The sequence below is a fragment of the Stenella coeruleoalba genome, assembly GCF_951394435.1.
Source record: "Stenella coeruleoalba genome assembly, chromosome: 15".
NCBI classification, from domain to species: domain Eukaryota; kingdom Metazoa; phylum Chordata; class Mammalia; order Artiodactyla; family Delphinidae; genus Stenella; species Stenella coeruleoalba.
Genome location: NC_137161.1, coordinates 16,465,643 through 16,477,899, shown reverse-complemented (window position 1 = coordinate 16,477,899; position 12,257 = coordinate 16,465,643). Strand labels below are relative to the sequence as shown.

Below are 12,257 nucleotides of genomic sequence, written 5' to 3'. Positions count from 1 at the left end.
TCTCACAGGTAACCTTTGTGCTGGTCTGCCTCTCACTCTGTTAGATCCAAGCAGAATGACTTTCAAAATCTCTAAGGAGAGCCAAGCCGGGTTATGGGAAACGGGGTCTCGAAGAGGAGGCATTCAACTGGATGCTCATCGTCTGAGCCTGGCTGCCAAGTTCATGCTATGCTCTACCTCACATACCTCTGTATGTTTGGCAGGTCTAGGGCCATAGGGAGCCCAGGCTGGGGCTGGTACAGTCCTGGGGATTAGCCATTTCTAAAAGCAATACTGATTGGACGGAATGTGAGCATATAACACCCCATGAGTCCAGGACACCCTGCACTTATCTGATGGATCACTCTGCCTTATTTCAGTGCAACAAAAGTCTTTTTCACAAGCTTGTGGTTCATCACCTACGTCATGGTGGTCTCATTAGCTTTCTGATTTGTGAACAAGAGAAGAACTTTCTTACCATCAGTGTGTGCTGGTGATTTTACTGCCTTTTCCTCTTAACTCAGTCCCACTCTTTGCCTTACATTTTTGTTTATCCAGCCCCCTGCCCCAGGAATTATGGGGGATGAAGCTGGAAGACCATGGAAAACACACCAATGACACTGACACTGACCTACTGGGGATCAAAGCTGAGTCAAGAAGAGCTACTATTATCCTCTGATATGTGCTGTGAATTCTGAGCGAAACACTATGATTTCCATCTTAATAGCGTCTGCTAATAGACAAATGTGAACTGTGATGAGGGCGAAGCCAAAATCCCAACTTCCCAAAGCAAAAAGCAACAGAGCGTAGTTGTCAGAAATGTGATAGTATTGTCAAAGTATACAACCTTCTATGGGTTGTGAAACACGTAATGGTTCTATCTGCTCTAAGACTGTAACATCACAAAATTTTCACCAGGATAGAAAATAAAAATGATAAATTATGAATCTTGAATTGATCTGTTCAATATCAGAACAGATATGTTCACACCTCGGTTTCCTGAGCACATTCTGAGCTGCATGTGCATTATCTACAATCCTCACAATAAGCCAGCATTTAGAAATTATTAACCTGACTTTACAGGTAAGAAACTTTCACTCAGAGATAGTAAGCAACTTGCCCAAGGTCACCCAGATGGTACAAGGCACAGCCAGGAACTGAACTTGGTGGCAGCTGGTTCTAAGGCCCTTGCTCTGTCTACAACCTCCAACAGCGGAAGAAGTGCTCTGGGCAGCTACTTTTTTGGTCTTCTGGCAAAGCCTGACTGCAAACTGTATTCACCCAATTTGGTACCAAAAGACAGCATCCTCAGGAAGAGAAATCACAATCACTCTCTTCTTCACTTTTTAACTTTGCAGTCATAGTAGTTGTGAAAAAGCAACAGGAGTAGTGTGTGTGTGTGTGTGTGTGTTTTAAGACCCTAAAACTCCGACTACTCTGTACCCAATGAAGACTGTAACAAAAATTCTAAAGTCTCTGCTCACATCGGTTTGAGCCAGCGAGACAGCTGCATTGCACACACGTCCACGCTCCCTCAGGGCAGGCACTGAGCCCTCCCCTGGGGAGAAGGGTTGCCTGTTTGTGGTTATCGGCGTCTTGTTTCTCATTTTCACGGCGACAACAGGGCAAACCATACTTGGCGATGGCTCTTCCGCATAAGCAGTTCCTTCTGCCCAAATGCCCTTCCCCAACCCTTGCCTTAATGAACCATTCTTCTCTCACTTTTCTGCTCAACGGGGACCCCTGTCTGCCCAGCTTCGGCCTCTCACAGCTCCCTTAAAACAGTTTATATTTTTATTTTTTGGTAGAATCTGGTCAGGTCTAACTCGCCGCCAGGGGATGCCCAGAGGCTGGTTCACCTGGGCGTGGCACTGTTGCGCTCAGAGATGCGGGGCTAATCAAACAGAAAGAATTATCTCATATTCCCATCCTCACCACTACACCTGCCCACTCTCCTCCTGGAGGGCCTCCCCGGCCTCCCAGGGCGCTGAAACCCCCCTATAACGCGCGCAGTGCCTCGAGTCCCGCGTTTTAAAAAGGGCGACAGCGACCCACAACCGCAGCCGCAGCCTCAGCCGCAAAGCCCCGCCCCGCATCGGGCCACCGCTCTGCGCCTGCGCCCTTGGGATCAAGGCTGGGCCTTCCGCAAGCTCCGTCGGAAGCCTCCACTAGTCTCTTCCCTTAGGGACGAAGTTTGGGCCCTTGTGCCTATCATTTTTATCAGGCTTTAATGAGACTGGGTATTAAAGGAGAAAATGAAATGAGTTTATCTTTGGCCTAAAGTTAATCCACATTCTATTTGGATTTACCCCTCATCTAAAATAATGGTACAGTCCCACATTAGTCCCGCCCCCTGCCCCCACCCATACTTCTCCCTCCTCGCTAGCTAGGTAAATCGGCCTCTTCCGTCCTGTCGTCATCACGTCGCTCCGGAGGTAGTTCCACGCTCGGGTCCACGCCCTTCCAACGCGCAGCTTCACCTGCGCAGTTGCTAAGCGGCCTTGGATACCTGGCCGCGGGATGCTGGGCGGCGTCAGGTGAAGATGGTGGCCACTGGGCCTCAGGTAAGACGGACTCCGACCGTGGTGGGCCGGCCGAGGTGTTGGGAATTGGCGAGGGCCTCGCCGGACTGTCCTCGAGGCCGCTGGGCCCGTCTTAGAGAAAATCGAGGTCCGCTAGGGTAAAGTAAAAGTGGGGGGGGGGGCGCAGATATAGGCCCAGATCCCAGACCTCAGACTGGGCTCGAATCTAACTCGCCTTCGGCTGGGAGATGTTTAGTCATCCTGCTCAGTCATCCTTTAGTCATCCTTGTCCAAAGAGCATTGGACAAGAAACCATAATGTGACATCCTAGTTCCATCCCCTTTTTCTAGGAATCCTGCTCTTAGGAATCTGTCCTATGGCAAAAATAATTAATGGCAGAAGCAGAAATATGTACATTTCAGTAGGATCTACGATGGCAAAAAATTGAAAAGATGCTCATGAAGATTGAGTTTATTATGGCGTAACCACGCAACCACTAATCTAATCAGAAGGCAGAATACGATGTTGTATGTACACACTGTGAAAATAAGCATAGGCATGGATGGAATGGAACATGAAAAGATAGCTGTGGTGGGATCATGGGGGGATTTTTTTTTTTTAAGTGACAAAATGATTTGAAAGTTCAGCCTAAAAAATAAATATGTGGGACTAACGAGAAAAATTCTAAAACTTAAGAGTAATAAGAGAGATTAGCTCGTATCAGCACCACCAAGTATTATAACATACATATTATAAACCTGTAGTAATTAAAATAGTATGGAATTGGGCAGGAACTTACAGGCAGATAGAATATATAGAATTCATGATTTCAGTTTTTAGGGATTTATTATATAGGCAAGGTGGTATTTTAAATTAGCATAGAAGGGATGGATTGGTGTCAGGCAGCTTGCTAGTAATTAAAACAATAACAAAATTAAAGCACCAAAACAAAGTCCAGATGGACTAAAATTTAAGTCTTAAAAATTTTGACATCATAAAAGTACTAGGAGAAAGCATTGTTGGATGTATTTATAGTCTTAGCATGGTAAAAACTCTTCTAAAGGGCTTCCCTGGTGGCTCAGTGGTTAAGAACCTGCCTGCCAATGCAGGGGACACAGGTTCAAGCCCTGGTCCGGGAAGATCCCACATGCCATGGAGCAACTAAGCCCGTGCACCACAACTACTGAGCTCATGTGCTGCAACTACTGAAGCCCACGCACCTAGAGCCCGTGCTCTGCAACAAGAGAAACCACCGCAATGAGAAGCCAGCTCACTGCAAAGAAGAGTAGCCCCCACTTGCCGCAGCTAGAGGAAGCCCACGTGCAGCAACGAAGGCCCAACGCAGCCAAAAATAAATAAATAAATAAATAAAAACCCTTCTAAATATGTCATGCAATCCAGAAGCCAGAAAGGAAAAGATTAATGCTTTCGACTCTATAAAATTTTAAACTTTCTGTGTGGCCTGCAAAATTCAAGCAAACTAAACCAAAAAAACTACCAGCAGCTAAGTCTAAAGACAAATAAACTTATGGAAGTCTTTATTTAATGATCAATTAGAAAAATTTTAAACCCAATAGCAGAGTATATGAACAAGAAAATCAGAAGAAATACAAGTGGCCAATATAAACAGTGAAAGATGGCCATCTTACTAATTTCAAAGTGCAAATTAAAATAATAAGGATTTTTTTTTGCCTGTCTTATTAGCAGAGATTAAAAAAATTAAAAATAAGATTGTGTGGAAACAACTATATTAGCATTAGTGGAAGTAAAAATTAGTACAATATTTTGGAGGGCAATTTGGAAATAATTTACTTAGCTATTCAACAGGTAGGAATTTATTCTATAGATATGCAAAGTGCACAAAAACATCATGTTCAAAGATGATGTTTGTAGTATTCTTTTACTAGCAAAAATTTTGGGGAAAAAACATGTCAATCAGTATATGAGTGGTTACATAAATTTCAGTACATCCACAAAATGGAATGCTGTGCAGCAGTTAAAAAGAAAGTGGTAGATCCATATATAGTGACATGGAAAGATGTGAAAGATACAGGTTAGGTGAAAAAAGTGTGTTGCAGAATAGTGCATATGGTCCTATTTAGTAAATAAAACTATAAGTTACCATATGTATAAAGAGAATTTAGAAAACTATACCCCACACTTAACAATAGTTAGCCGTGAGGAATCAGGTTGGAAATATGGTTCCCCACACTGTAGTGTGATGGCAGGGCAGGGCCATGGAAGTGGGCTGATGGGAAGCCCAGGGTTTGCCTTGGGTTTCTGCAGCCATAATTTCAGCCTTTGAATTGTAGGGAAATTGTAGCTAAGTTGCAGCTGTGTACCTTTTTTTAAAATAGATTTATTTAATTAATTAATTTGTTTAATTTTTGGCTCCGTTGGGTCTTCATTGCTGCGCGCGAGCTTCCTCTAGTTGCGGCAAGTAGGGGCTACTCTTCATTGCGGTGCGCCGGTTTCTCATTGCGGTGGCTTCTCTTGTTGTGGAGCACGGGCTCTAGGTGTATGGGCTTCAGTAGTTGTGGCTCGCAGGCTCTAGAGCACGGGCTCAGTAGTTGTGGTGCACAGGCTTAGTTGCTCCGCGGCATGTGGGATCTTCCCAGACCAGGGCTTGAACCCGTGTTCCCTGCGTTGGCAGGCGGATTCTTAACCACTGCGCCACCAGGGAAGCCCACCTTTTCTTAATGAATTATAAGAAGTAGACTATTGGTTCCTTTTAGGGTCTTTCTTTTGGAATATTGTTTATTGTTTCCCTTTTCTCTGATCCCTTCTTTTTTCCATAAGGTGACCATGGAGAAAGAGCTTCGGAGCACCATTCTTTTCAATGCATACAAAAAGGAAGTATTTACCACCAGCAATGGCTATAAATCCATGCAGAAAAGACTTCGGAGTAATTGGAAGATTCAGAGGTGACCGAGTGAATTGTTTTCCCTTCTAAGTGATAATAACAGCCTGCTTATAACACTGAAAAGTCTTTATTTTCTTATGTAAAATAGATTGTTTAGGTGGGAGGAATTCCATTTAAAGGTCGTTCAGAAAAAAATAAATGATTATTAAAACATATCTTTCAAAACTTGGCAATTAGCATATTACTAAGTGGTCCCCCCAAATCACAAATCAAGTAATTATTCCAGTTATACATATGCAAGTTTTTAAGAGGTTAGAGGCTTTCCCCATATTTTAACTTGGGTCAGTACTTTAGGGAAAGGAAAAATGAAAATATCTGTGTGTGTGTGTTTGTGTGTGTGTGTGTGTGTGGTTTTTCTTAATGGGTAAAGGATGTGTAATCATACAAGCTAATGGTAGAGCTGATTGAATTAGTAGTTGGAGGACTTCTTTATGCTCTAGTGTGGTTTAATTTGGACACCTTGGCTTATAGGTAGTGCTTGAGCGCAGGCTGATGACTGGGGCAGACCTATTAGAGGGGATTCTCACTTTGGGAGAGAGGCTGGACCAGGTACCTCTAAATCCCTTCATTTCTGTGCCTCTGTAGCCTCTGATTCCATACAGTCTAGATGCTAAAATAGCTCATAAATTGGTTTAAATAATGGATCTAACACTTGCTTTTAAAATCATATTTCTAGCTTAAAAGATGAAATTACATCTGAGAAGTTAACTGGGGTGAAGCTGTGGATTACAGCGGGGCCAAGGGAAAAATTTACTGCAGCTGAGGTAAGAAATATCCATAAAGAAGAAATGTAGTGAGATAGTTAGGAGCATGGGCTCTGAAATCCCGGGCTTAAATCCCTTTTCACCACTTGACTGCCTTAAGGTGGTCACTTCGTCTCTTTCTTCATCATAGAGTTGTTGTGATGATTAACTGAGTTAATGCATGATAAGTGCCAGACACTTAAGTGCAGGCTAACTCAATATTAACCATACTTCTTTGCCATGTTTTTGCTTTAAAAATAGGAAAATTCCATTTAAAATTAAGCTGTTTTTTATTCTGTTTCATGGACAAAGAATCATTAAGTGTAAAACCCAAACAAAAATAACAAGTGTTGGGCTTCCCTGATGGCGCAGTGGCTGAGAGTCCGCCTGCCGATGCAGGGGACACGGGTTTGTGCCCCGGTCCGGGAAGATCCCACATGCTGCGGAGCGGCTCCGCAACAGAAGAGGCCACAACGGTGAGAGGCCCATGTACCGCAAAAATAATAATAAATAAATAACAAGTATTGGCAAAGATGTGGAGAAATGGGAACCCTTGTGCACTATCGGTGGAAAGGTAAAATGGTGCAGCCACTATGGAAAACAGTATGGCGGTTCCTGAAAAAATTAATAATAGAATTATATGATCCAGCAATCCCACTTCTGGATATATATATTCAAAAGAATGGAAAGCAGCGTCTCAAAGAGGTGTTTGTACACCCATGTTCATCACAGCATTATTCACAGTAGCCAAAAGGTAGAAGCAATGCAGGTGTCCACCAACAGATGATAAATAAAATGGGATCAATACATCAATGAATTATTACTCAGTCTTAAGAAAGAAGGCAGTTCCGGTACTTGCCGCGACATGCATGACTCTTGAGGACATTATGCTAAGTGAAATAAGCCAGTTACAAAAGGGCAAACGCTGTATGGTACCATTCATATGGTGTACCTAGATTAATCAAATTCATAGAAAGTTAAAGTGGTGGTTGCCAGGACCTAGAGGGAGGAGGGAGACGGAGTTATTTTGTAATGGGTATGAAGGTTTTGTTCTGCAAGGTGAAGAGTTCTGTAGATTGTTTGTACAACATTGTGAATGTACTGAACTTTACTGAACTGTACACTTAAAAGTAGTTAAGAGGGGAGATTGTATATTATGTATATTTTACCACAGTTAAAAAAGCAAAAAACCCAGAACATAGCAAGAGTCTTTCTCACAGAGACTTGGAAGTGCTTGGTGTTCAGGGAGGGTTGTGAGGAGGAGGGAGGGAGTAGAGGCAGGGCGGGGCTGGTGTGGTCCTTAGACTTAGGTGTCCAAGGTCTCCTTCTCTTACTTTGGGTGAGGCCACGGGGAGGGGTCCACAGGGGAGCATTCCTGTTGTCCTTTTTTTTAGATATTGGGGGTAGGAGTTTATTAATTAATTTATTTATTTTTGCTGCGTTGGGTCTTCGTTTCTGTGCGAGGGCTTTCTCTAGTTGTGGCAAGCGGGGGCCACTCTTCATCGCGGTCCGCGGGCCCCTCACTATCGCGGCTTCTCTTGTTGCAGAGCACAGGCTCCAGACGCCCAGGCTCAGTAGTTGCGGCTCACGGGCCTAGTTGCTCCGCGGCATGCCGGATCTTCCCAGACCAGGGCTCGAACCCGTGTCCCCTGCATTGGCAGGCAGATTCTCAACCACTGTGCCACCAGGGAAGCCCCTGTTGTCCTTTTTTTTCTCAACCTGACTGCAAGGCCACCCTCTCATCTGGGAGGGGCATGGAGGGAGACATAACTATTTAATCAGGTTAATTGAGAGGAGGAGCAGGGATTATCACCGGGAATGTGGAGGTGACCAGCCACTCCTACCCCATGAGACCCCTCGGAAAGTACACACAGCGGGCAGTGGCCTGCAAAGGCATGCTGTTGGGCTTTGGTCCCACACTCTGATAGTTTCTCTTCCACCTCCCTTCTCCAGCTAGGGAGGAAAGAGAGGTGTCCCCGTCTGGGCCAAGGAGCAAGCAGCCTCAGGAAAGCCGGGGCATCCAGAGAGGGCCAGAGACCCATGCCTGGGCCTTCTTCCAAGAGGAGATGAGCGCCAGGCCAAACCTTTTTTCAGGCTTTCAGGGATGGGCAGCAGTGGCTTCCAAAAGACAAGGGTCCCTGGAGCGGCAGATTTTGTTCTTTGGAACTTTAGCCTAATGTTCTGTCACCAGACCAGACCAGCCCCTGGCACCATGTTTTCTCTTTAGAGTTGGAGTGAGGCGGGAAGGAAAGGGAGAAAAGCGTTTAGCTTCTGCCTAAGAACCAACATCCTCTTGTGTTTTTATGCTTCCACTGGGCTGATTGTAGTGGTCAGCAGAGGTCTTCATCCAGGGCAGAGATCACCGCCTTCCTGGTCATCGTTGCTGGTCCCTGAGGACTCGTAAAGGTTCAGTTCACACCTCAAGGGCTATGTGATCCCTCTTTGATGTTGTCCTCCAGAAACTTCTGTGACAGAACAGACATCATATGTCTGACATTAGATGCAAGAATCAAGCTAGAGGCGAGGCTGAATTCACAGTCTTCCCCTGTTTCCCACCTCACCTCCACTGGCTCATCACACTCGCTTAGTGGTGGTATTCAGTTATCTCCAGCAGCCCACGCCATGCTTCCCAACCCCGTCAGATCAAGGGCCACCTTATTACAAATGCCCCTTTATCATACTGAATTGAAAAGCATAGATAATATAACTCATCACCATTTGAAAAAAAAGTTGATGCTCTAACTATATTAAAGGGAGATGATTTATTAAAAAAATACGAATTTCAAATTGTAAATGTATGGGCATATATACTCTAGAAGAATATGTATGTTTTAGTATGTTAATCCTTGAACTTACATGCAGTTAGAACACTTCTTTACATTTGCCATTTTGAAACAAAGGCTAAATGTAAATCTGAGTATACAGAATCACTGTGAATGGGACAGCCTGTTGTGTGGAGTCCAGAATCAGTGAAGTTTTGTCTCATTTGGGAGCAAGCCGTCTTGGCGATGTTAACTGTTGCACTGTATTTTCTATATTTAGGGGATTGGGGGAGAGAAGCAAATCCAGGTTGTGTGCAAGAGGAAGAGGGCCGTGCTGTAGCAGAGCTGCTTTGGGACAGTGGTTTCCCAAGTGGGATGCGTGTGATGAACCACTGGGGTGCCAGAAGGAAATTATTCATATCTTTATCATCCTTAAAAATGTCCTTTTGGGGAGTTTTTGTTTTGTTTTTGGCCACGCCGCGCGGCTTGCAAGATCTTAGTTCCCCAACCAGGGATTAAACCCGGGCCCTCGGCAGTGAAAGCGCAGAGTCCTAACCACTGGACTGCCAGGGAATTCCCTGGGGAGAGTATTTTGTAATGATATAAATATACATACTTTCTATACATATTGGAGCGCACATTCAAATTTTTTCCTGATGCGGTGCTTGAAGAAAGTTGAGAGACTGTTGGTCTAGACCGCCCACCCCAGGTGTTCTTAGGCTAGGTCAACAAAATCAGCCCTAGATTTTCTTCTCTCCCCAGCTTTGTGAAAGCAAGAGAGCTTTCCAAGAGATAGGTAGACAGCATGCCTTTCTTATGTGGTTTGATCAGTCAGTGACTTGAACAGAATTTGTCCCTGAGAGATGGTATGAAATGCCTTTATCCTGATATCCTTGGCTGGCAGTGAGGAAAAGTATGATCTCTATCAATAGTTTTCAAACAGGGATGGCTTTGCTCACTCCACACCCCGTCCCCCAACCCCAGGGGACATTTGGCAACATCTGGAGACATTTTTGATTGTCCGGAGAGGGTAGGTACAACTAGCATCTAGTAGGTAAAGACCAGGGATGCTGCTGATTGGAGGAGACCTGTGAGCTTCCTTTAGCTAATAGTTTTCCACTTTTAGTTTGCTGTCCAGATAGTCAGCTTGGAAAATGTCATTTCAGTTTGAGTATTTTGGAACTTTATACTAAAGACAAGTGTGGAAATCCTACACAGAGAGTAAATTTTATATTATCTTAATATAGATTTACATTTAAGTGCCTTTATAGATTTGAAGTTGTTTCTTTTTCATCTAGTTAAGGTCTTTTTTTTTTTTTTTTTGGCTGTGTTGGGTCTTCGTTGCTGCGTGCAAGCTTTCTCTAGTTGCAGCAGGCGGGGGCTGCTCTTCATTGCGGTGCACAGGCTTCTCATTGCGGTGGCTTCTCTTGTTGCAGAGCACGGACTCTAGGGCACACGGGCTTCAGTAGTTGTGGCGTGTGGGCTCAGTAGTTGTGGCGCATGGGCTTAGTTGCTCCATGGCATGTGGGATCTTCTCGGACCAGGGCTCGAACCCGTGTCCCCTGCATTGGCAGGCGGATTCTTAACCACTCTGCCACCAGGGAAGTCCCTAGTTAAGGTCTTATTCATAGTAGTTTGGATAAAAGTCTTCAAGGTATATTCATAGATTGTTTCTTTTTCTTTGTGTAGTTTGAAGTCCTGAAGAAGTACCTTGATGGCGGTGGAGATATCCTTGTAATGCTAGGAGAGGGTGGGGAATCCAGATTTGACACCAACATTAACTTTCTCCTAGAAGAATATGGAATCATGGTTAATAACGGTAATTATTATTGTTGTTTTAATAGAGGCAGTAATTTCCTGTTTATTATTTATATCGCAGTCCTCTGGGCCTAACAGTACAGTGGAAAAAGCCCTGGGCTGTGAGGGTGCATGGTCCAGGATTCTGGCCTCACCGGCAGTCTGAATTTTCTAGTGCTAGGCTTCTTCCATTTATAAAATGAGAGAGATTGGAATATAGTTCCAGGATTCCTTTCAGGTCAAAATTTGTATGTGTCTATAATATCAAACTTACTTCTAATCTAAGAAACGCCTTCCTCTCTTTTTCCCTTAAAGATGCTGTGGTTAGAAATGTATATTATAAGTATTTCCATCCTAAAGAAGCTCTAGTTTCCAATGGAGTCTTGAATAGGTAAGCATATTGAAAACAGAAATGACTTTGCCAATGACTCTCCCCTTTCCTACGTGACTCTTCCCTTCTCCCTCTCACACATTCTTTTCTCTGGCCCTTTTTCCTTTCTTGCCTTTTCTAAAAATTTTATTATATCATAGTTTATTTTATTATATTACTTCTCATCCATCAAATTGCATTCCTCCCATCTTTTGAAACCTTACTCCACATCACCTTTTTGACGATTAGAATATATTCAGTTGCAAGTAAAGAAAACCCTATTTGGATGGGATTAAACAATACAGAGACTTTATTGATTCATGTCATTGAAAAGTCGAGAACTAGGGCAGGCTTTGGGTATGGATTGACTATAATATTCATAAGGTCATCAGGGCTCCAGTTCCATTTCTCTGCAGTTCTCTTGGCTCTGCTCTCCTGTTGTGGGGGAGCTGACTAGTTTTAACAGTTCCCAAATTTGTATCCTCATGCCACACCATTTAGGGCAAGAGCATATGCCTTGGTCCCAGCATTCCCAGCAATAGTAGACCTGGGGTTTGCTGTGACAGAAGGCATAGAATGCCCTGGTGGCACACTTATGTCATATTCTCCACCCCCCGGAACCTAGGATGAAGTCAGTTTTTTCTCATCCATTGGATCCTAAAACATAAATTAAGAGCTTTGAGAAAGTGAGAAATGAATGCATGAGGGGGCAACAACAGGGGCCTTCTGGGAGCTTTTCCCTATATTCCAAATGATTCATTCCACACTTGAACTTGCCAGGTACTCTGCTCGGTCTGAAGATAGAGAGTCTAGGACACAGGACTAGAATGCGGGTCTAGTACATATATGGACCTTTCCCTCAGGACTCAAGAAAGAGGAACTGATTCTTATATTTTCATGTTCACTTTTGCAGGCTTCCCAATAGAGCTGTAGGTGTGTAGGAGTACCTTTATTTGATTTTTAAGAATGGTATTTTGAACAAGTCTGCACAATACTTGTATCTAATTCATAGTTACTATTAATGAATGGATTGTGAAATTCCTAAAATTTTTTGTTTACTAGATTTTAATTTTTTTCTTCAAGGGAAATTAGCCGAGCTGCAGGGAAGGCAGTGCCTGGAATCATTGAAGAGGAGAGCAGTGGAAACAATGCCCAGTGAGT

At 43.8% G+C, this 12,257-nt stretch overlaps 1 protein-coding gene across 2 annotated transcripts in view; it reads left to right on the top strand.

The window, feature by feature from the left end:
* The first annotated feature begins 2,370 nt into the window (after window positions 1–2,370).
* Window positions 2,371–12,257, top strand: part of IFT52 (intraflagellar transport 52) — a 34,926-nt gene continuing 25,039 nt past the window's right edge. The window contains exons 1-6 of one of the 2 annotated variants that reach the window (XM_079945006.1): window positions 2,371–2,543; window positions 5,301–5,425; window positions 6,101–6,188; window positions 10,619–10,748; window positions 11,042–11,117; window positions 12,180–12,251. In XM_079945006.1, coding sequence (XP_079801132.1) covers window positions 2,523–2,543; window positions 5,301–5,425; window positions 6,101–6,188; window positions 10,619–10,748; window positions 11,042–11,117; window positions 12,180–12,251 — 512 coding nt within the window. In that variant the 5' untranslated portion in view covers window positions 2,371–2,522. Of the gene's footprint in view, window positions 2,544–5,300; window positions 5,426–6,100; window positions 6,189–10,618; window positions 10,749–11,041; window positions 11,118–12,179; window positions 12,252–12,257 lie in introns of those variants that run through there. The other variant, XM_079945007.1, reaches the window with a different exon arrangement.